Genomic DNA, 25,488 nt, shown 5'->3' with positions numbered 1-25,488 from the left:
CTACAACCAATTGAACATATAATTTTAAAGCTTTATGCTTCTTGCTATGCACCTGTCTTTAAAAGACCACCTCGAAATTATATTATGATAGCTGCAAAAGATAGAAAACAGAGTAAGATATTTTTTCATCTATATAGGATGGCACCACTGGCGGTCTTACAGAAGAAAGTCTATATATCAATATTAAGGAAGGAGCTTCCCAGGCTTGTCACAATTGCTTCTGGCACTTCTAGCCATCAGTCCCTACAAAATATTGTATGTGAATTTCTTCACATCACAGTAATATGTTCTGTTTGTTTTACTTATATATTTAAGAAACTATAGCAGTGAAGTGTGAACTATTTCTTAATGGTAACACACAAAGATAATCAACTTATTCGGGACATTAAGATTTGGGAAATATATTAATAGTCTGCAATTATATTATTTGTCGTTTTCCTGTTTATAATAAGATTTTTGTACTGATATATTTTTGCTATATAATATTAGTATTTCTACTGACTACAATTTTTTTTGTATAATCTGGCCCCTTCAGCCCTTTGACCACCTGTTTGTTGACTTGTGCGTTAATTGCATGTAGGTGCTATGCCCTTCTTTCGAGTGTCATGTGCTTTGGGCTGTCACTTGAGTGCATTTCAGTTAAACGAAAATTTATGTTGTGCGTAGGTTTATTTGTGTGCTTTGTAATACACATCTACTGTGTGTGCCACTTGAGTCCAACCTATTTTGCTTGGTGTATAATTTCCTAAACTAAGCTGTTCTGATTGTTTTTCTCGCTATTATGGAGATAGTTGCCGTGGAAGAGTAGTAATTGGTAAGTTACTATTATAATGTTTTTTTAATTTCACTAAATTTTTTTTTTTTGCCATTTTCAGGTAATGCAACTAAGGAAAGCTTGTAGTCATCCTTACCTTTTTCCTGGTATAGAACCTGAACCATATGTAGAGGGTGAACACTTAGTTCAGGTATCATATGTTTCAGCTCTTTAACTGTTAATAACTTAATATTTATACATAAAAATTTTGGTTCCTATATTTTGTACTACACATCAGAACCGAGAAAAAAGGAAGTGCATAAGTCGCACCATCATATGACTATGGACAATCTTATTATGTCTTTCTTGTTATATGATATGTAATTTGTTGTCTTCTTATTATTTCTTCTCCCTGGTGGTTTGTTCTGTTCTGTTCGTATATATCATTGTTATCAGTCGACTAGTCAACGACTAGTCGACAAGTCGTTTTATAGAAAAAGTCAAGCAACGACTTATTTAGTCTGGCGACTTATTTTCAACATATCAGTGTCTCCCTGATCTTTGTATCATTTCAACTTCACATTAGTATTTCTTTCCTATCACCACTTTCTGGCTTCAATTTATATGTGAACTAACAATCTGCTACGTCGTATACATCTCCCTGTTGCTTATTATCTTTTACTTTTGATTCAAACTATGAACTGATGTGTGTTCAACTATATTTTATATATTAAATCTAGTAAAAATATGTATATGAATGACTTGTCGACTTTTTACGACTAGTCGGGCGACTTGTCGACTAGTCGATTCCAAGGTATCCGGGCGCCGAGGCTCGACTCGGCGCCGTAATAAGCTTGGTATATATTTCAGGCCAGTGGTAAACTCTTAATCTTGGACCAGCTCCTTCAAAAGCTACATGACTCTGGACATCGTGTTCTTCTGTTTGCCCAGATGACCCATACCCTTGACATATTGCAGGTTAGTAAAGTACTTCTATATTCTTTTTAATGACACTAACATTTACCACTTAGTTAAATAAAAGCATTTAATCTAGTAAATATCTCTCACTTTGAGATATAGGACTTTTTGGAGTTGAGGAAATATTCATATGAGCGTCTTGATGGTTCAATTCGTGCCGAGGAGCGATTTGCTGCAATTAGAAAATTCAGTAAAGTAGCAGTTAAAAGAGATCCGTGTTTTGAAGCCCAAGACGATAAGAATAATGCATTTGTTTTTATGATCTCTACAAGAGCTGGGGGAGTTGGCTTAAATCTTGTTGCTGCTGACACTGTAAGCATTCTTCATATCTATCGCTTTGACAGATAATAGTGAGTATAAGATGCAATAACTTCTTATACAGTAGTATATACTTACAAAAGTAAAAATAAAGCTTAAAGGAACACATCCTCTGCCACTTTGCTGTCAGCATTGTATTACAACTTTTACTAAATGAAACAGCTATGTTCCAATCCCTTTTGTAGTGCTATTCCATTGGTCAAGAAAACCTTATCCTTGTCTTCCAAATATTATTGAATGTCAAGGAAATCCTAGCTCTTCTTTTTTTGAAACTAAAAAAAAAGAGGAAATTGGAATTAATAGAAATTAGCAGGTTAGAACTTAGAACCACAAAATTAATCCAACAGTGAGGTCCTTTATGCTCTTCATTTCATATTCCCTCATATATTCAGCATTCATAATCAAAGTTTGAACATTCAATTAGGGCTGTCAAACGGATAATTAGGATACAGATACAACTATATCCGAATCTGGAAGTCTGGAACCGTATCCGAATCCGTATCCGGAAATATCCGAGAAATAAATATTTTTATCCGAATCCGTCGGATATTATTCGGATATGGATAATATCCGGATCCGAAATCATTTATCAAAAATTGAATTTTTTTATAAAAGTTGTGCAATCCAGATCGATGCTCTTAGATATATTATCTGCACACTTCGTTGATATCATTTCAACTGATCTTGATGACGCACATGGAGTCGAACTTGAAGCATTAGCTGTAATTTCATAAAAGTGTGTAAGATGATGAAAAGAAAAGATAGTTTGGGATTCAAACAGGAGATACAAAAGAGGAGATACAAGTATTGACACTAGTAGAATAAAGGAATTAGGATTAGGGTTGTGGATCGCACCTTTTTTTAGAGAAAAAGTATCGAAGATTCAGAGAATCAGAGAAGACTGTGACTGTAGGATGCGGCGTGAGAGAAAATGAAGAGGCGGCCAGGCGGGGGATTAGGGATTTAGATTCTAGGGTGAACTACTGAACTGGTGAGTGCCTGGTGTCAAACTGTTACTAAATCAATTAGTTGAATATATGATCTAAAATACTAAAATATAAATGATACTTGTATAATATAGTAAACAGTTAGATAAATATTATATTTTAATATTTTTTATAAATATATAATAAATATGTTAATTAATTAATTAATTAATTTTGGATTTGGATATTTTCGGATGCGGATGTGCCTATATCCGTATCCGTATCCTAAACATTCGAATTCAGATACGGATAATATCCGGTTCACTTCGGATACGGACAATATCCGCTTTTTTTCGAATACAAACACACATATTTCGGACGAATATCGGATTTTTCGGATTTTTTTGACAGCCCTACATTCAATTGCACAACTCCTAGGTTAAACTACCTCTGTTTGAAAATAATATAATTATTTTTTCGATTTCTACTAAAAAATCGATCAACCCCAGCTCAAGCTGCTGAAGAGTGATGCCTGGATAACACCCCCATGTACGGACTTTGGCCATGAACTGAATTTTAATAGTTCTTGTGATAAGGCCTAGTAATGATAGTATTGTGACTCGTTTGTCGTGAGGGTTTACCCGTGAAATTCCCATTGTAAGTGTTTCTTTTGGCAGTTCAAGATCATATGTTTTGTATATTACCTACTACGTGTGGTTGTACTGATTATTAGTGGATTATCTATTTATGGAGTTCCTAAAAGGAAAAATAGTTTGTGTTTTTGGAGTAGTTAGGTTGAGAATATAAGAAATGTTAATGCACTTGATTTCAGGAATCAATGGTTCCTGAGATGGTTTACAGGTATTTTTGTGGTTTTGTTTAGCTTTGAGCGAGAAATAAGCATATAACAGGTAAAAGACAGAAAGATTTAGCAGTAGAGAGATAGAGCACAGAGAGAAAGAGCACAAATGTTGCAAGAGAGAGAGAGAGAGATTAGAAACTTGTAGAAGAAAACAGAGTTTTAGAGACGGAGAAACCCAAGAGAGAGAATGAGTTGTGGAACAACTTTCTTTTTCATATATCAAATCACAACAGAAATAACCAATGGTGCTGCTATTAATACTACTCCCATACTAACCTACTCTTGAAATACCTATCTACCATTACTACTATATAGCATACTACTGCTGGTACTATACTGCTGCTGCATTCTTGACATAGAACTAGTGAAAACAAGATGAAGTAATGGTTCTTGTTTATGCCGTGATGATGCTATTTATTCGAAGTTAATAAAGAGGCCAACTAAATTTTAAAATGAGTTTGATGGGTCTTGTAGTGACTAATGATTTTCATTTACTTCAACCTGGTCTGCATATTTCAGAATTTCATGGGCCAGTAGGCCTACCGCCTACTAGCACACAAGTCTATGTTCACAGTCCGGACAAACTCTATCTGCGAATAAGAAAATTGGTTTATACTCGATTTATTCTATAGAAGTCTTACTAACTTGACGCGGAGTCGCTATACCGGACAATGTTTGGTAGAACTTGTACTTGTGTGAAGTAAATTAGTGAATGCATTACTAGTTTACTACTATTACAATATGTTTAATAGTGAGTTGGGAATTTTTAGTATGATGATTAAATTATACAATAAACAATACTGGGTGTATCCGTAGCTGCCCATTCCAACATATCTTAATAGTGCTTGTAGATGTGTATGTTGCTGCTTAGATGGGTTAGTAGTTTATGAGAGAGCTCATGTTAGTGTCCTTTTAAAGTTTGCAGTGTATAACTTTCTGTGTTTTGTGTATGAATATGAATTGGTAGTTAATACTAAACTAAGCCTGTGCATTGTGATGTTACTTTGAGGTTGGGGTGGCTAATTCTGGCTCGGACCACTCTAAATTACAATTTAGTCGAAATAATCTACTACAACTGCAGGTCATTTTTTATGAGCAAGACTGGAATCCACAGGTCGATAAGCAGGCTTTGCAGCGCGCTCACCGAATTGGTCAAATGAATCATGTTCTATGCATAAATTTAGTTACTGCCCAAACCGTAGAAGAGGTGAGATATTATGTGCAAGCTTTCACCCGTAAAAAGCATATTATCTGATGGTGTATAATGATATAGGTTATCATGCGTAGAGCAGACAGGAAGTTGCAGCTGAGTCACAATGTTGTGGGGGGAAATGTTATGGATAGTGAGGGAAAAGAAAACATGGGAGGTGAAGTTGGAGACTTGCGAGCTGTTATATTTGGACTTCAGAAATTTGATCTGACCGAAATGAGCGGTGAAAATTCTGATCAGCCGAGTAAGATGGAAATGGATGCCGCAGTTGAAAAGGTTCTTGCATTTAGAGACGGACTGAAATCAGATAATGATGACAAGAAGCTAGAAATTGATCCACGGGGTATTTCTGAACTCCATGACATCATGCCATCTTCTGTCACCTTTGATTTAGGTCTGGAAGAAGCTTCATATTTGTCATGGGTTCAAAAATTTAATAATCAGTCCCAAGTTACTAACGATCCTGTCATGGAATTGGAAAGTAGAAGAAGATTACCTGAACAGAAGCATCATAAGGTTGAGGCTGCAAGGAAGAAAGCAGAGGAGAAAAAATTGGCCAAATGGGAAGCTCTTGGATACAGTTCATTAGCAGTTAAGGATCATATCAGCCATGTTGATATGGATATTACATCAGATTCTGGCAGTGTTAATTTCGTTTATGGGGATTGTACACAACCATCAAAAGTTTGTCCATCAGAACCTACAATTATATTCAGGTTTCAAGCTTCTCCAATTGCTTATGCTCTATTTCTTTATTTGTTATAGAAGTGCTTAGGATTAAATGCCATATTTATGTGTATTAAATTTGTGTGATAGGCTGGTATGCATACACATATATGGTTGAGGATAATTTCTTTGCCTGTGAGATGGACAGGGAGTTTAATTGGTATACATTGTGTTAATGGTACATAGATGGTGATCTGAAGTCTTAATTAGAATGTATCCACTAATATAACTATTTACTTCGTGTACATGGCTCTTGCATGTAAAAGGTTCCGTTAACAATAAGAATACAAGATGTAAACACTATAAAGACTTGCCTCAACTCTAGAGACTTTAGCTGGACTTGAATAATAGTACATGTGGTATGGTTATTATTTTAGTTTACATCACAAGTCACAACTAGTAGGGTTTCTTAAACAACTGATAACCTTCACTTAATGGTTAATCGGGTTCTGAATATGTGCAATCAAGTCTCTTGAGATGGTTCAACTTGTTGATATATGAATTCCTTTCAAAATCTTCTTTCTGGGTATACACATCGCAAATGTTTTTTTTATTCATGCATTATTTGGTTTGACAGTTGTGTTGATGACTCTGGCAACTGGGGCCGTGGAGGATTATTTAATGCTCTGGCGAAGCTCTCTGATAGTGTTCCTAAAGCATATGAGCGTGCATCTGAATTTGATGATCTTCATCTTGGTGATCTGCATCTTCTAGAAATTACAGGTGAGCATATTTAAAATTGATCGTACCTTGCCTGAATCAACTTTTTTTCCCTTAGTTATCTATTTACTCTATTCAGTGTGCTGGCTTCATGGAATGTAAGTCATTTGGTAATGATATCGTGGTATATCTGCCTTCATTTTACCTAAAACGACTACTAATATGAACCTTATATAGAACTTACACATACCCAAAATAATTGGTAGATGTGGATTTCAGATTTTATATTTACTAGTATTTTTGCCCGCTTCGCTAAGGCATTTTTAATGTTTAATTTTTTTTCTTCTTTTTAAATAATAATGAATATAAAATATTTTATTTACTTGTTGGAGTTGCTTTCCCAATAATTTGTTCTCCATTTTTAATTTATTCTTGTGAAACTTAAACTGGATATTTCTAATATGGATTAGTATTGGGCTGTATATGAGTAGATTGGACTTTTTATTTGTGAATGGGTAATATAAATGTTCTCTACGGAGGTTTGCCTTTTGTTTTCAGTTTCAAAACAGCTGCCTACAGATTCATCTTGCAAGCATGGGTTTTTTCTTCTCCGCCGATAATGCCTCTCTTCTGTTAATGTTTCATATTTTTTTGTTAAAGTTTTATTTTCTTCACTGCTTCGTAATGTGATTTCTAACTGCATGTATTTTCAAAATGAATTTAAGTGGACAACAGCAGATTTCATTTGTGTCTGCTATGCATGGCTTTTTTTTGGTGTTTTTACGATTCATAATTCATTTTTTATTATTATAAATGAAAAATAAACTTTTTCATGCATCATATAATTTGGTATAAAAATCTCGTTGTTTGTTAAAACAATTATTAACTTTAATATTAAACTAAACATGAATTCTAAATTTTTTTTTTTGGGAAAATGGATTTCTGTTTTATTACAATATAAGAAATATCCACTCCGATGTTTTTCAATTTTTACATCTTTTTTTTAAGATGCCCTCTAATTCTTTATTTTTTTAAAAACAATTTTTTTCCTGAATCAACTTTTTTCCTGAAATTACAGGTGAGCATATTTAAAATTGATCGTACCTTGCCTGAATCAACTTTTTTTTCCCTTAGTTATCTATTTACTCTATTCAGTGTGCTGGCTTCATGGAACGTAAGTCATTTGGTAATGATATCGTGGTATATCTGCCTTCATTTTACCTAAAACGACTACTAATATGAACCTTATATAGAACTTACACATACCCAAATTAATTGGTAGATGTGGATTTCAGATTTTATATTTATAATAAATTGAAGATTTTAAAACCAAAAAATAACTAAAATATCGTCCGGACTCCGGATACAAGCCAAAACCACCGGTACTTGAGTACTTAAAATAAAAGCACAAAAATCTAGTAGCAAACAAGAGGTACAAAATCCAATAATTTTAATGGAAGCCAATTTGTTCAAGCATTCATCATTCATGATGAATGACAGGTTACATATATGTTGCTATATATTTATATTATATTATACTCTATTAATTTGTAAACAGTGTGTTAATAATACTCAACAGAAATCATTTTAATTATATTTCAACATAACAATTACCATGATCCCCTGCAATTACCATCATTTTAATTTGATAGTACTAAGCATTATTCAGATTTAACTTTTTTACTTATCAATGTTTCAGTGATAAATAAATTAAACATTATTACAAATTTACAATAGACAAAATATTTTGATATACAGATATATACAGTTATGCAATATTATTTTTTATGCTCATTTTACACAACTAAACTGTCATTATTATGATATAAGTTATTTAGTTCTATTTAGCTATAGAATTTAATTACGTGGGTAACTTTGACAAAATATGTATAATTTCGTAAAAAAGGATTGAACAAGACTGTGCTGAACTACTAACATCATTTAGCCAATATTATTTTTTTTTTTGTGTTTTTATATAAGGTAATCGAGTAATAATAAAACAGAAGATTATAGCTTGATTAAGGGTAGAAACAAGTAGAAAACAGGTAGAGATCGATAGACTTCAGGGATAAAAGCTAAGAGAGATAGAAACACTAGAGAGAAGTCAGAATGCTGTTATACAAAGAGTAGAGATTAAGAGAGAGAATCAGTTGGTGGAACCAAGTCCCTTTTTCTGATATTTCATAACGCATAAACCAGATTTATACCTACAAGTATTTATAGACCTGGAATATTAATCAACTCCTGAAAAGACTAAACTGCCCTTACTCCTACTATTTTACAACTACTATCTTATTATCACTAAGCACTAGCAAAACACAGATCCTAACAATCCTCCCCCCTTAATGCATCCATGTCCTCATTGATCAAGTTTGTAGGTGGACAGATTGCATTGCCTGGACAAGTGCTTTCTTTTCCTGGAAGAACTTTTTGTAGTAATTGCTAACACTCACATACAATTATCAAACACTTACAGTCCATTCCTTCAGTTATCACTCCCTTCTCACAACCGTGACACCTTCACAATCCAGAACTCAGCACTACTACTTACCAATTCTCTCAATCGCACAAAGCAACGCAGCCACACTACTACCAATTGCACACCGTCAATTCACTACAGCAGTTTACTTTCACAGCTGAGAAACTTCACTTAAACTACAAATTCGCACACAACAACAAGACTACAAGCAATTCACTGCACTCCACACAATTCCACATACACACCACAATCTACCAGTACAACACTTAGAACATACTGAGCTACTGTTTGATCTCCTTGAATCAATGCCCATATCTTCTGCTTTACCTCGAAGCGCTTGGCCACATTTCCAGAGAAGGAATAAGTTCGGACGAGAGAATTCCTCACCTCCTCAACAGTATCAATAAAGATGTAACTTTTGCGAATATGCACTTCCATGGAGTAAATAACCATGAACAAACCATGGCATTTTTAGATTCCCAATCATCGAAATTGGAATCACTTTCCGAAGGTTGTTTGGACTTCCCATTGATATATTTCATCAATTTATGAGATTTTAATGCCATAGTACTAGCCTTTGACCAGTGTTACCCAGTTCGCGGATCCATAGGATGTACCGCGAACCGGAACACGGGAACCGGAACACGGGTCGAAGTCAACCCGGATCAGCCGGATTGCGTTCCAGTTCGTCATTTCCGGCGAACCGTGGATCCTTACTCTGACAACCGTAAAATGAGGAAGAAAGGAAGAAAATCGATTTGGGCTGTATTGTTTTGATGATATGTAATATACATATATGTTTGTATGTATATTTGTTTGCTTTAAATGATGAAGAAGATGAAGTGTGAAGAAGATGAATATGAACAGTGTGAAAGAGACATGTATGTGGTAATTGTGAAAGTGTGTGTGTAACTGTGCAAGTGTGGAGACAGTTGTATCCTTTTTCTGTACTTTATTGCTCATTATTCATATTCATTTATTTTGACACTAGTCACATTACGCTCAAAGCTCAGCAGATGTGCAAAGCTCAATAGATGTTCACATTTAATTTTATCATTTTTTTTTCTAGTTTCAAAAACAAATCTTATAATTATATTTTAATTTTAATTTCAATATCATATAATATTAAAAATCCAAAAACTAAAACTATTATACTAATTAATATATAAAAGTAAACCAAATTAGTTAATGTTAACAAAATTGTCTTAAAGTCAGCGATAAGTGATTCACTATCAATTAGTTGTAGGATTTTTGTTTCAATTGATTCTTATTCAATTTATATCATAGATACATACATAGGCAAGTGATCAAATAGAAACGAATGTTATTCTAGAAACTAGAAACCATTCGTTCTATCACTGTTAATAACTACAATCTCTAATTTATATGTAGTTAATCACTATTTTATACAGTAATATCGTAAATTTTTAATTATGATAATTGAGAAAATTTGCTTATGATTGTTATTGGTGGTTGATTATTGATGATCATTTATAGTTGTGGGAGCTCCATGATGGTAGCAAATGATGAGATGAGGTGTGTGGTGGTGGTAAATAGTCATTAATAGTTACAAGTTATGGTGACAAGCGGTCATAGACAAATTATGGTTGAAGGTGATGGCAGCAGTAGTGGAAGAGGTTGAAAATGATGCAAGGAGTTTCATCAATGTGGTATGAGTGAAGATAATGATGATATATGTTGTATACATGTGTATTTATATATTTATATTTTTTAGATTTCTTATATATAAAATAATGATTTCTGATATACAAGTTAGTGATTTTTGCAGTTAAAAATAGTGATAAAAATTGATCAGGCACTAGTTTCTAGTTTCTACGCTAATTTAGTTTCTAGTGGAGTAAGCCCCTATATATATATATAGGGTAGCACTCCATAGCATACCCTCTTATATGGAGTTACGTAGCACACCATTATAAATATATACATAATATATATTCTATTATATTTTTAATGAAATATAATTGCAAATTTTGATTATTAAAACGAAAACGAAGTTATACAATTTTTTTATTCCAAAGATCATCTAAAATTATGCAATATCTCAACATGATTCTATAACAGAATAATAATCATCCAGAATTATTCTATTGTAGAATCAGTTTCGAAAATATACTTTTTTTAATCAAATTTTAAGTGTTAAATTACTTAAAATAGATTTATTTTATAGTATTCTATATTAAAATCACGTTTTAGATGTATTCTATAACAGAATTTATAATAAAATTGATGATTTATAGTGGCGCACTATGTAACTCCATATAAGGAGTCCCTCTGTAGAATGTTGACCTATATATATATATATATATATATATATATATATATATATATGGGAGTGCTCAAATACAAACCAATCTTAGAATACAAACTACAAACCATATATAAAAATAACAAAACTCATACACAGTAATCCATTTTTCTTCCTTTACTCGGATCTACTTTCTCTCTCTCCTCGTTTCTCTTACCTCCGTCTTTCTCTCAACCTGCCGTGATGTAAATCAATATAGTTTGCTACAACTGAATTTTGTTCCCATTGAGATAGATACAAACATATAGATATAATTTAGTGCTGAAGTTGTGGTGCTTTTGGTATTTGATGATGCTACGTTTTGGTAGTGGTGATGTTGGTGATGGGGTGTCAACGGTGGTAGTGCAATGGTAGTGGCAGAGGTTGAGGCGAATTCACCCACCATCACGTCTCCACAAGTCCGCTGTTTACGCCTCCTGCTATATATTTTTGTGATTTTCGCTTTGCAAATTAGTGATTTGTGCTATATAAATTAGTGATTATCACTTTAGAAATTGGTGAAACAGCGGGTACAGCACAGAAGCTAGTGACAGTGACACCGGGATGTGGCTGTGTTTTCAGGCGACGGAGGTGAGGCTGGAGGTGACGGAGGTGAGGTGGGAGGGCACGGTGGAGGTGAGAGTGGATTTGGTGGTGATAGAAAATAATGGAGGTGGACATGGAGGTGGTGGTTATGGAAGGGGCGGGCGGCATGGAGGTGGAGGTGGTGATGATGGAGGTGACAGCGGAAGCGGAGCTGAAGGAGGTGGAGGTGGAGTTGGTGGAGTTGGTGAAGATGGAGGTGGAGATGGGGTTGTTAGAGTTTAGTAACACTAAAAACGGCTGATCACTAAATATTATTGTCATAATCACCAGTTTGTACATTTGTAGCATAAGGAGTTTGTACTGGAATAAGACCCTATATATATATATATATATCAATATAGATTAGCAATATAGATTATGAATTTAAGAATGTTTGAAAGAATCTCAGCACATGAGTAAGAGAGAAGAGAAAGGAAAACTTTTATTCCGTTCCGAAGTCCTCCTCTGCAGAGTTACATAAATCCCTTTATATAGGGAGAAAAGAACCCTTCATTGGATTCGTTACAAACAAATACAAACAAACAACTTTTACAAAAGTAAAAAGAAAACAAATAACTTTAAAAAAGTAGACAATATTTGATGCCGGGTGCTACTTTGGGCCCCATCGTCACATCTCATAATGTTCACTTTGTACAAAGAAACAAACAACTTTAATAAAGTAACTTTAATTAAGCAAGTATTATTGCTGGCTGGAATCTTTGATGATTTTGGATTGAGGTCTTCATCTAGCTGGAAATAATTTTTACCCTGTGATATTTTTTCCTTCTAGAATTCGACCGTCTAAGAAATCTCTCAAGAGTTTAATATTCCTTAGATTGAGGTAATGACTCTTATACTTTTCGAAATCTTCTTGGATTTCTCTGACTGTTCTTTTAGCCTTTTCCTCTGGGGTGGCTTGACTGTATTTTTTATAGATATTATTCTTTTCAGCATTAATTCTGAGAATTTCCCAGTCTAATCTTTTTATCTCTTTGAATTCTCTGGCAAAAGGTATCATTATAATTCTGGATCCTTTCCTTTCCCCTTAAAATTTGAAGTTGTAAGGGATGCAATTAGACCATCCCAGAAATCTTCAGGAGTAGGAGTATATTCTTCTTCCTGAGATTCACCTGCTAAAACATTAAAAGAATTATTAGAATCCATTGATCCTGGTGATGACGCCGTTTTCATTGACTGATCTTCATTAGGAAATGAAAATGTACTGAAGAATTGATTCTTCATATGGTCTAAAACCCTCTTCATGATCTTTTGATCTGATTCATTAGGGAACTTTTTCTGAAAATAAGTTTTCAGGTCCTCCATTGGAGTCTGTTGTGAACTTTGTCCATCAGGGATTTGTTTTTCATCATGGTTTATTACCATCTTAACGTTGGATTCTATCTTCTGAATATCTTCAGAACTCATCTTCGTCCACCATTTATAGAAGAAATTCCTTTGTAGCAGAGGAATTCCTAGCTTGTCTTTATCGATAGAAATTGTCCATCTCCAAATCCAAGGAATTTGAAATTTTGAGAAAAATATGAAAGGACATTGTCCAAAAATTAATCTTTTAGATTTAATGCGTGTTACCAGAGGGCTGTTATCACACCATGAGTTATATAAATTCATAATTTTTTCTGGTAGAATTTCAAGAGAAGGGCCAAATTTTGACCACCATTCATAAAACCAATTTGGTATGTGCTTATTAAGCACTTCAGGGTTTACTGAGAAAAACCAAGAATGTTTATTCTTGGGATTTTGATAATAAAATGCTTTAGAAAAAGCTTGGATATAATCCCAGTAATTGAAATAAATATATTTACCTTCAGCAATTTTTATTGCTTTACCCTCATTAGGATTCAATCCCCATTCTCTGGGAGTTAATACCTTGTTGATGTGGCATTTGCTGAAGTTTATAAAACTTTCAGGGTTATTGTTCTGATAATGATGAACAATTGTTACCGATTCGGTAATTGTCAACAAAATTTCCAGATATAATCTGGGCTGATTTTGCAAAGCAGCATACCCTCTATTTTCAAGGTACCTGGTTTTCAATGACCATCCATCATTTGGAGTCATAAGAATATCTTCTTCTTCAAGATACAGAATATTTTCTGTAATCGGATTTTCAAAGTATTCTTGATCTGGAGGAGTTTCCGTAATTGCTGCCTCTTTAAAAGTCATTGTCTTTGAAGATGAGGAAGGTATATCTTCCTTTTTAGGAGGTGCAGGCAATTGTTGCACATTTCTTACCCGATTATTTCGGTATACTGTCCAGTCTCCAATTAGAGGAACAGTTGATTCTGTATGGGGTAGCAAATTGTTACTCCCACGTCCTCGCCCTCGGCCATAGCCGCGGCCTCTGCCCCTATTAGGGGTACTCATTCACCCTGTAAAAATTCGCGGGTTAGATAATCAGCAAGAGAATTATTTTCTCCTTTGATGTATTGAATATCAAATTCAAAGACTGAAAGCTGAGCTTGCCAGCCTGCAAATGTTTGCTTGGATACAAGATTCTTGACATCCTTTTCTATTATAGATTTTGCAGAACTACAATCAATTCTAAGCAAGAACTTTTTATTTAATAAGTCATCCAGAAATTTAGAGATGCACTTGATAATAGAAAGCATTTCTTTCTTAATAGTCGAGTATTTTGACTGAGTGAAATTCCATTTTCCCGAAGTAAATCTAACAAGCTCTTCTTTTGAAGTGTTTGGATTTATTTGTTTTAAAATTCCACCATAGCCTATATTTGAAGCATCTGTTTCAACAATCTTAAAATACTTTGGATTTGCCAAAGATAAACAAGGTAAACATTTTACCTTTGCTTTTATTCTCCTTACTGCTAGAGAATGTTCTTCAGTCCATGGCTGAGGATTTTTCTTTAGTCTAGAATACAGTATTGCTGATCCTAGCTAAAGATACAGCAATACTGTATTCTAGACTAAAGAAAAATCCTCAGCCATGGACTGAAGAACATTCTCTAGCAGTAAGGAGAATAAAAGCAAAGGTAAAATGTTTACCTTGTTTATCTTTGGCAAATCCAAAGTATTTTAAGATTGTTGAAACAGATGCTTCAAATATAGGCTATGGTGGAATTTTAAAACAAATAAATCCAAACACTTCAAAAGAAGAGCTTGTTAGATTTACTTCGGGAAAATGGAATTTCACTCAGTCAAAATACTCGACTATTAAGAAAGAAATGCTTTCTATTATCAAGTGCATCTCTAAATTTCTGGATGACTTATTAAATAAAAAGTTCTTGCTTAGAATTGATTGTAGTTCTGCAAAATCTATAATAGAAAAGGATGTCAAGAATCTTGTATCCAAGCAAACATTTGCAGGCTGGCAAGCTCAGCTTTCAGTCTTTGAATTTGATATTCAATACATCAAAGGAGAAAATAATTCTCTTGCTGATTATCTAACCCGCGAATTTTTACAGGGTGAATGAGTACCCCTAATAGGGGCAGAGGCCGCGGCTATGGCCGAGGGCGAGGACGTGGGAGTAACAATTTGCTACCCCATACAGAATCAACTGTTCCTCTAATTGGAGACTGGACAGTATACCGAAATAATCGGGTAAGAAATGTGCAACAATTGCCTGCACCTCCTAAAAAGGAAGATATACCTTCCTCATCTTCAAAGACAATGACTTTTAAAGAGGCAGCAATTACGGAAACTCCTCCAGATCAAGAATACTTTGAAAATCCGATTACAGAAAATATTCTGTATCTTGAAGAAGAAGATATTCTTATGACTCCAAATGATGGATGGTCATTGAAAACCAGGTACCTTGAAAATAGAGGGTATGCTGCTTTGCAAAATCAGCCCAGATTATATCTGGAAATTTTGTTGACAATTACCGAATCGGTAACAATTGTTCATCATTATCAGAACAATAACCCTGAAAGTTTTATAAACTTCAGCAAATGCCACATCAACAAGGTATTAACTCCCAGAGAATGGGGATTGAATCCTAATGAGGGTAAAGCAATAAAAATTGCTGAAGGTAAATATATTTATTTCAATTACTGGGATTATATCCAAGCTTTTTCTAAAGCATTTTATTATCAAAATCCCAAGAATAAACATTCTTGGTTTTTCTCAGTAAACCCTGAAGTGCTTAATAAGCACATACCAAATTGGTTTTATGAATGGTGGTCAAAATTTGGCCCTTCTCTTGAAATTCTACCAGAAAAAATTATGAATTTATATAACTCATGGTATGATAACAGCCCTCTGGTAACACGCATTAAATCTAAAAGATTAATTTTTGGACAATGTCCTTTCATATTTTTCTCAAAATTTCAAATTCCTTGGATTTGGAGATGGACAATTTCTATCGATAAAGACAAGCTAGGAATTCCTCTGCTACAAAGGAATTTCTTCTATAAATGGTGGACGAAGATGAGTTCTGAAGATATTCAGAAGATAGAATCCAACGTTAAGATGGTAATAAACCATGATGAAAAACAAATCCCTGATGGACAAAGTTCACAACAGACTCCAATGGAGGACCTGAAAACTTATTTTCAGAAAAAGTTCCCTAATGAATCAGATCAAAAGATCATGAAGAGGGTTTTAGACCATATGAAGAATCAATTCTTCAGTACATTTTCATTTCCTAATGAAGATCAGTCAATGAAAACGGCGTCATCACCAGGATCAATGGATTCTAATAATTCTTTTAATGTTTTAGCAGGTGAATCTCAGGAAGAAGAATATACTCCTACTCCTGAAGATTTCTGGGATGGTCTAATTGCATCCCTTACAACTTCAAATTTTAAGGGGAAAGGAAAGGATCCAGAATTATAATGATACCTTTTGCCAGAGAATTCAAAGAGATAAAAAGATTAGACTGGGAAATTCTCAGAATTAATGCTGAAAAGAATAATATCTATAAAAAATACAGTCAAGCCACCCCAGAGGAAAAGGCTAAAAGAACAGTCAGAGAAATCCAAGAAGATTTCGAAAAGTATAAGAGTCATTACCTCAATCTAAGGAATATTAAACTCTTGAGAGATTTCTTAGACGGTCGAATTCTAGAAGGAAAAAATATCACAGGGTAAAAATTATTTCCAGCTAGATGAAGACCTCAATCCAAAATCATCAAAGATTCCAGCCAGCAATAATACTTGCTTAATTAAAGTTACTTTATTAAAGTTGTTTGTTTCTTTGTACAAAGTGAACATTATGAGATGTGACGATGGGGCCCAAAGTAGCACCCGGCATCAAATATTGTCTACTTTTTTAAAGTTATTTGTTTTCTTTTTACTTTTGTAAAAGTTGTTTGTTTGTATTTGTTTGTAACGAATCCAATGAAGGGTTCTTTTCTCCCTATATAAAGGGATTTATGTAACTCTGCAGAGGAGGACTTCGGAACGGAATAAAAGTTTTCCTTTCTCTTCTCTCTTACTCATGTGCTGAGATTCTTTCAAACATTCTTAAATTCATAATCTATATTGCTAATCTATATTGCTGAGTAGCTGCTGCGTAGTTGGTATCAGAGCGAGGTTACATTATATTAATGAATAGCTAAACTGCAGTTGTGGTTAGTAAGATAATGTTCTAGAATTTAAAAAAAAAAAAATAAAAAATTTTGAAATGCTTTTAGTGTCTTCCTGAAAGTATCATCTTTTTAAAGCCGTTAAGAAGAAAAGGCGATTTGTTTGATGAGAAATATTGGAATGTTTTTGCTAAAAGTATTTTATTCATCTTTGTTTTCGTTGGATTTTTTCCTGTCTATCCCTTTAGGTTGATAGTGAAAACAAAGATAACCAAAAAGATTTAAATTTTATGTTTTTCTTAATAAGTCTTGATTCTAGATACAGTTAGCTTACTACCACAACGCTTTTAGATTTTGGGATATATGTCTCAAGGTGACTGGGATGATAATGATCATCAAAATGATTCTGTAAAAAATGCAGAATTGATTGAATATCCAAAGAATTTGGATAAACTAAATAAGTGGGTAATACCCTCAGTAGCTCCTAATAAGATCTATGAAATAGGATTTCTAGATCTAAAAGCAAGATTTGCTATTAAGACTTTAGAACAAACTATCAGAATATCTGATAGTTCTCAGACGATTAGGTTATTAACTAAAAAGGATTTAGCTCCTTTTAAACAACACAAATTTATCCATATTGGATTAATCCAAGTAGCTTTTAAGCCCCTAACACTGTTAGGAGTAAACTCTAGTATTATGGCATACATAAGAGATGGTAGATGTAGAGACTTTAAACCCTCTCTAGCTGCTTTAATAGAAACCAGTCTATGCCACGGACCCGTCTATTTTGACGTATCTCCAAACTTAACCCTATCTTTAACAGATAGTAATTTGTTAGATGCTATGCAACTATCAATTCATACTAGTGGTTATAATTTTAAACCAGGTAGTGAAATAATAGCTATATGCTATAGAGTATACTATAAGGTTCTACAAACTTTGAACCCTAATATCAATAAAAAGATATTAGCCCCTCCAGGAACTACAACTGTGGTTCAAACTAATTTGTTAACTTCAAACATAGCCACTAATAGATTGATTAAGTGGAATGAAATTAATTTCCCTGAGACTTGGAATCTTCCTCAAGAATTAGATCCCAAGCCGAAAATAAATCAAGAAATAGATCAAATTGTTGAGACATCAGAAGGAGATGTCGAAGTAAGATTTAGTTCTCAAAGAATATTAAGACTTCCTAGGACCACATCCTCTAGGTACTCCACTCACTCTACTCCTAGTGAGTACTATTCGGTCCCTAACGAATCAGCTAGGGCTTCCACTTCTCAAATAAGAGAAGAAACAGGATCTGTAGAAACAATACGAATAAGTCAAAATAAAATTCCAGAAGGAATTTATAATCAGAGTAGACAGTCGCCTACTCAATCTGAAATGAGCTTCCATTTAAATGATTAATTTAAACCCAGGAAGTGAGTTTAGAAAAATTCTCAATAGAGAATTTCTAGGAGAAGATAATAAACAATTTAGGGATTGGTATTTTAATAAATACAATCCTAAAGAATTAAAAAATTTTAAAAATCAATATTATGATTATATGACAAAAACTAATGATATTATATTTTTTGTCAGATGGTTTATTAATAATTATATTAATAACCTTAAAGGTGAAATATTAGTCTTACAAAAAACTTGGAAGACTAATCAAGGAGAAACCATATCTAGGTTTCCTCCAGAAAAAACAATTTTTTTAAATACTAATACTGAGGCTACAGCCTATTTAAATTTGCAAAAGGTTGAGAATGCTCAAGTGACCCTAAAAGAATTAAATTCGATTATTAGGTCACAAAACTATACTAATACGTATTTGAATTGCTTAGGAGATCAGTTAATCTCTGTTGAGCAAGAAGTTTGTAATCTTCAAAAACTCATTAAGACTCAAATTGAGCAACAAAAATTAATCTTAGAAAAGATTAGTAAAACCGAGGAGAAGAAAGAAGAGTCATGTTCTTCGAAACAAGAAACTCCTATGATTCAACCTCCTGTTTCCATACAAGGATTTAAGATGGAAACAAATCAAGATAATTTTGTTCAAATTCTTGAACAAAAACTCAAAGAAATGAGTCTTAGAACTGTTTCTGAAGAGGAACAGTCAGAAGTAGAATCTTCTAATGGAACAGAAGCCACCGAGGATGACAGCCAAATAGGCGATGCCAATCAATTAATTGAAATGTTTGGAAATCAGAATTTAAATTATGAAAGTATAAATCCTATTTATACTCCAAAACCTCTTGAAAAATATTATTACAAGAGACCTTCCCCGCAGGATCTTCTATTTGAAGAACCTGAATCTTTTCAAAATTCTTATTCAGGAAAAGCTATCTATGAATGGAACATTGATGGCTTGAATGATAAACAGATAGTTGATGTAATACATAGAATTATTATGTATTCTACTGTTTGTAAACAACATGGAAATAGTGATAGCACTATAGCATCCTTCATAGCCACTGGCTTCATAGGCCAGTTAAGAGGATGGTGGGATCATTACTTAAATGATACCCAAAAAGAAGAAATTCTTAATCATAAGAAATTAATAAAAATAGAACCTAACAATGCTAGTAGTAGTATAACTACTACTGGGGAAGAAGATGCGGTTTATACACTGTGTCTAGCTATTCTACAACATTTTGTAGGAACTACAACCCCAATAGGAGAGAAAATTCAAACTCTTTTACAAAATCTTAGATGTCCATCTTTAACTCATTTTAGATGGTATAAAGACACTTTTTTATCAAGGGTTTATCAGTTAAGAAACCCTAATTCAATTCATTGGAAGTCTAAATTTATAGACGGATTACCTCATCTTTTTGCTGAAAAGGTTAGGCAACAACTTAGAAATAAGAACGATGGAATAAATATTAATTATTCCGATTTAACCTACGGACAACTAATTGTTAGTTGTATTAATGAAGGATTAGCTTTATGTAATGACATTAAGCTAAAAAACCAATTAAAAAAGCAGAAGCTTTCAGAAAAACACCAACTTGGTGAATTCTGTGAACAATTCGCTTTCGATTTAGGAAAACCTCCTAGGTTAGATAATAAAAGGAAAATGGTTTCTAAAAAATATAAACCACATAAAAATAAGTTTAAAAATATTTTAAATGACAATTCTAATAAAAAGAATTATAAAAGAAAATTTTATAATAAGTCTAGGCAAAAAGAAAAATCTTTTATGCCTAAGCTAGGAAAAAGAAAAGCTAAAAAGCTTGACATAACTTGCCATAAATGTGGCAAAGTTGGTCACTATGCCAACCAATGTTGGACTAAGAAAGCCCTTAATGAGATTAAGGATGAGCAACTAAGGTTGCAATTAGAGAAAGTTCTTCTCAATTCTGATTCAGAAAGATCTTCTGAAGAAGATAATTTAGAGTTAGCTGAGCAATCTTCCTCTGATTCTGACAATAATGATTGTCAATGTAACGAAATAAACTATTGGAAATCAATAGTTGAAATGAATGGATTAAATGTCCTTTCAGAAGATCAAGATAAAGTCTTAAAAGCTTTAGAGTTAATTAAGGACTCCGAATTAAAAAGAAAATTAATCGAAACCTTAATAAGAGATAACTCAGAAACGCCTAAAATAATTGAGGCACCTTACCAATTAAGTGAGGTTTTAAATAGATTTCAACAATCTAACACTAAAGAAACTCCAGTTTCTATTAGTGATCTTAAAAGAGAAGTTAATTTCTTAAAATCAGAAATTTCTGATATAAAACAAAATAATTCTAATCTATCAAGAAGATTAACTTTATTAGAGACAAAATCCTCTGATAAAGATAAAAATTTAATCAAAGATAAAAACCTAATAGAAGAAAGTACTTCAAATGAAGAATACTTACATCTTTTAAATCAAGTAACTTCACAAAAATGGTTTGTAAAAATTAATTTAGTAATTGATAAAAATTTCATTTTAAAAGATGAAATTGCTTTAATTGATAGTGGTGCGGATTTAAACTGCATAAAAGAGGGAATAATTCCTACTAAGTATTTTGAAAAAACTACCAGATCGCTTACAGCAGCAGGAGGAAGTAAGTTAGAGATAAATTATAAATTATCTAATGCGTATGTGTGTAACAAAGATGTTTGTTTACCCGCATTTTTTATCCTTGTAAAAAATATTACTCATAGGATAATATTAGGAACTCCTTTTTTGCATATGCTAATGCCGATTAATAAAATCGACACTAAAGGAATTCTAGCTACCATAAATGGTAAAAAAGTTAAATTTAACTTCATAACAGACCCTCAGACGCAAATGCTTAATGAGGTAAAAGATGTTCTTTTTAATAAAGAAAAACAATTAAATTTTCTTAAAGAAGAAATTAATATTTTAAGTATTAAAGAACAGCTTAATAAAAGCAAAGTTAAAGAAAAAATAAAAACTATTGAAAAGCAATTCCTTAGTGAAGTATGCAATGACTTACCAAATGCTTTTTGGAATAGAAAACAACATGTCGTTTCTCTTCCTTACATAGATGGTTTTAATGAAAACCAAATTCCTACTAAAGCTATATATATATATATATATATATATATATATATATATATATATATATATATATATATATATATATATATATATATATATATATATATATATATATATATATATATATATATATATATATATATATATATATATATATATATATATATATATATATATATATATATATACAGGGCATTGCTTAAAACAGAACACCCTTAAAAGAAGAACAAAGAAGAACACTTTGGAATCGAACATAGAATCTCACCTAAAACTTGAATTAAATTCTAACTTTAAGTTAATTAACCATTTATTATGAATAATAATAGTATCTAGCATGTTTAACAACAATTATGGATTAAAATTAACATGATTCTATGTGATATTAATCATGTAAAGAATATATACATGATTCTGTTCTGGATTCTGTAATATTTTATATTAATAATTTGGATAGATTTGGATGTTAGATTTCATATATTAAGTTTAGTTAGTGCTTAACTATGTAATTATAATCATAACAAATCATTTTTTATGAAAAGAAAAAGTTTTATGATAGTGTTCATAACAAATCATTTTTTAAAGTGTTCTGTGTGGAGTGCAACCATATATATATATAGGCAAGTGCTCAAATACAAACTCCTTACAGTACAAATATACAAACAATCACTAAATGTGTTGAACATAATCACTAAATGTTTGAATAGAATCACTAAATCTACCAGGCGGGTCTGATGGAGAGATAAGGGGAGGGAAGCACTTACGGGGCGGAGTAGCCGCGTGGTGATGCAGCGCGGCCAGCAGCAGCCGCGACGCCAACACGGCTGCAGTACTAGAAACACGATTGAGGGAGAGAGACACAATTGAGGGTGAGGAGAAAAGCAGTGGTGATATCGTGTGCGTGTATAGCACTGCTCAGTGAAGACAAACAACCAGAGAGAGAGCTGCTGGCATTGGTGGTGGTGGTGGGTGGTTGAGAGAGAGAGAGAGAGTGTGTGTGTGTGTGGCGCTAGTGGGCGGTGGTGGTGGTGATTCGAGGTGATTGTGGTGGTGATGGTGATGGATATATGTATGTATTTGTTAAATTAAAAACTGTTAATCACTAAATATTATTGTCATAATCACTGGTTTGTACGTTTGTACAGTAAGGAGTTTGTACTGGAGTAGGACCCTATATATATATATACACACACACAGATATATATATATATCTATATATAGAAGTGCTCAAATACAAACTAAGTTAGTGTACAAACTACAAACTTAATATAAGCTCTTGCATGAATCTAATCCAATGGCCCCGCAAGGGCAACCACACACCAGTTAATATACACCCTGCCACACATGATCAACAGAATCCCCTCCGTTTTTAATTTGAATTTTCCCGTTAATCGATGAACTTTTTTTGAAATCCGACTTCATTGTATATTTGTTCATCTCGCAACGATCAATTTCCATACCATATGTGCTATATTTTGATTTGATTTAGAGACTTTTTAATTTTAGTTTGTAGTTTGTACGCTAAGAAGGTTTGTACCAGAGTAAGACCCTATATATATATATGTTAACGGGATCCTTATATCGACCCGCGTACCCGATTCACACTCAGCGTAGCCCATTTACTCAAACTAACGTTCCACGTAACCGAACTCGTACCGCGTACCGGATCGATCCACGATCCGTGCAACACTGCCTTTGACCATTTAAGAAAATTTTTCCTGTCAAATTTTGGTCTCACATATGGCATACTGTGAAATCCAGATTTAGTGCCCGTTACCGTAGCAACGTCACTTGTGACAGAACTATCTCCGACACCAGCCATTTTGAAATATAATAAATTTGATCAAGATCAAGTCTTGACTTGATTAGGATAGGCAGGGCTGCCTTTATACTTGTATGATAAAGTGCCTCTTACGAGAGCTTTCAAGAAAAACTAGCTACCGACAGTAATATCACAGGAGTATAATCAGATAATGAAATAGGTTTAAGATTTTGAAATCAGTACCAAAATTGAAGCCGGGAGAAGCAGATCAGAGGAGCCCTTCAGAACCTTCACAAAAAAAAACTGGCCAGAAACTGAGAGTCTGTGTTTTTGTCTTGGTAAGTTTGGTTTTCTGATTTTAATTAGAGATTGTATTGGACTCCTGATTCTCCTTGAAGAATACAAGCTTTAAAAAGGTAAATAATATCCAAAAAGAACTGGCTGTGGGCAGAGTATTGCTTCTGGGTTTAAAGAGAGCTTTGTTCTTCTTGAAGAAACTAAGCATCTGGAAGGAAGTTAGTGTCCAGAATGGACGTGCTCTCTGATACCATCTCTGAGTGTATATAGCAGCTAGGTATACATATATGAAGATACAAGAAAGAACAGGTGAGGAAGGAGTAATGTAATGCAGTGTATTTACTTGTTAATATCTTATTATTCAGGAAGAGGAATCAGTCCTTTTTATATAGAATATACAAGAGTAGTCCCCAAATAATCTACAGTAACATCCACAGTAACATTACAAGATGTAAGCTAGCTAACATCATGACGCTTGCATCATCTTTTAACAGTATATGAACTCCAACAATATACCTTATAATTGTGTCTTATTATTAAAATAATTGAATATATCAATTACTATTGGAGGGAAGGGAAAAGATGAGAGGAGAGAGAGATGCGTTGAAATGGAGGGAAGCTAATTTTTTATTGATTAAAATGGTTTTAGACATGCATAGTGGCACCTGTTGGATGTCCTAGTGTTTTAAGACACCACCAGGGCATTGTTGGAGTACTCATTTCTTCCAAATGCCTTAAATTTTGGTTTAGGACATCGGTGGACTTGCTCTTATGAGCTTTGATTTTAATCTTGTTTTGAATATATTTTCCAATAGACACGAGCTCAACTCATTATTAGCCTGTAGTCACTACGAAAATCAAGGGGCGCATGCTTTCATGATTTCAGAGGCAACTTAATTGAAAATACCACTTCGGTGGCCCATGTAATACTTTTCCTTTTATCATGCAATTTATAAGTGTAGCTTTGGTAGGCATTGAGCAAATTCTATGATATTGAGAAATGTTTCAAATGAAGTTTACTTCAGCACTAATATTTAATAAAAATAATATATATATAGATATGTGTGTGTGTGTGTGCGTGTGTGTTTATATATTACAAATATAGTAAATAAAAGGGAATCCAATGAATGAGGTCTGAACAATTGTAATATAGGTGGTTATTTAGTTGATAGAAGTAGCCACCCGAATCTTTGTTCTATCTCCCAGTGGCACTAATAAGTTTCGGTCACCACAATACTCAGCTAAATAACCTTTAACCCTTTAACTTGCTACTACTACCTCTACTATTCTTATTAATTTAATATTAATTTGTTTCTAATTGTGTATGTGCAGATGATATTAGTGAGAGTAAACACAATTGTACACCTCAGTGGGTTGCTCAGTGGGTTGCTCTGGCTGTTGTGCAATCATATAGTGCTAGGCGTAAAATCCCTCGGAGTGATATATCAATGTCTGATCTGGAGCAATGCTTATTGAAAGCTTCATCAACTGCTGCTCAAAGATCTGGTATTGAAATCAGAACTTTATCAGAAATCTGCTTAGGCTAGTTACATATTTTTCCCATTGATTTCTACGCTACGGTAAATCATTATGACAATTTACTCATATTTTTA

The 25,488-nt window shown here is 33.3% G+C and overlaps 1 protein-coding gene across 9 annotated transcripts in view; it reads left to right on the top strand.

Annotated features, from left to right (window-relative positions):
• Nucleotides 1-25,488, top strand: part of LOC108192309 (probable helicase CHR10) — a 33,937-nt gene that overhangs the window by 6,414 nt on the left and 2,035 nt on the right. For 8 of the 9 annotated variants that reach the window (XR_010287585.1, XM_064084451.1, XM_064084447.1 and 5 more), the window contains 8 exons: nucleotides 138-255; nucleotides 876-965; nucleotides 1,625-1,732; nucleotides 1,835-2,044; nucleotides 4,920-5,045; nucleotides 5,112-5,764; nucleotides 6,352-6,497; nucleotides 25,208-25,381. Coding sequence is in view for 7 of the 9 variants with exons in the window: in XM_064084451.1 (XP_063940521.1) it covers nucleotides 138-255; nucleotides 876-965; nucleotides 1,625-1,732; nucleotides 1,835-2,044; nucleotides 4,920-5,045; nucleotides 5,112-5,764; nucleotides 6,352-6,497; nucleotides 25,208-25,381 (1,625 nt within the window). In the remaining 2 variants the exon portion in view is untranslated. Of the gene's footprint in view, nucleotides 1-137; nucleotides 256-875; nucleotides 966-1,624; nucleotides 1,733-1,834; nucleotides 2,045-4,919; nucleotides 5,046-5,111; nucleotides 5,765-6,351; nucleotides 6,498-10,410; nucleotides 10,584-25,207; nucleotides 25,382-25,488 lie in introns of those variants that run through there. The other variant, XR_010287586.1, reaches the window with a different exon arrangement.

The sequence above is a fragment of the Daucus carota genome, chromosome 9 (genome assembly GCF_001625215.2).
Source record: "Daucus carota subsp. sativus chromosome 9, DH1 v3.0, whole genome shotgun sequence".
Classification (NCBI taxonomy): domain Eukaryota; kingdom Viridiplantae; phylum Streptophyta; class Magnoliopsida; order Apiales; family Apiaceae; genus Daucus; species Daucus carota.
Note: the sequence above shows the minus strand (reverse complement) of the source record. Positions and strands in the feature narration are given on the sequence as shown.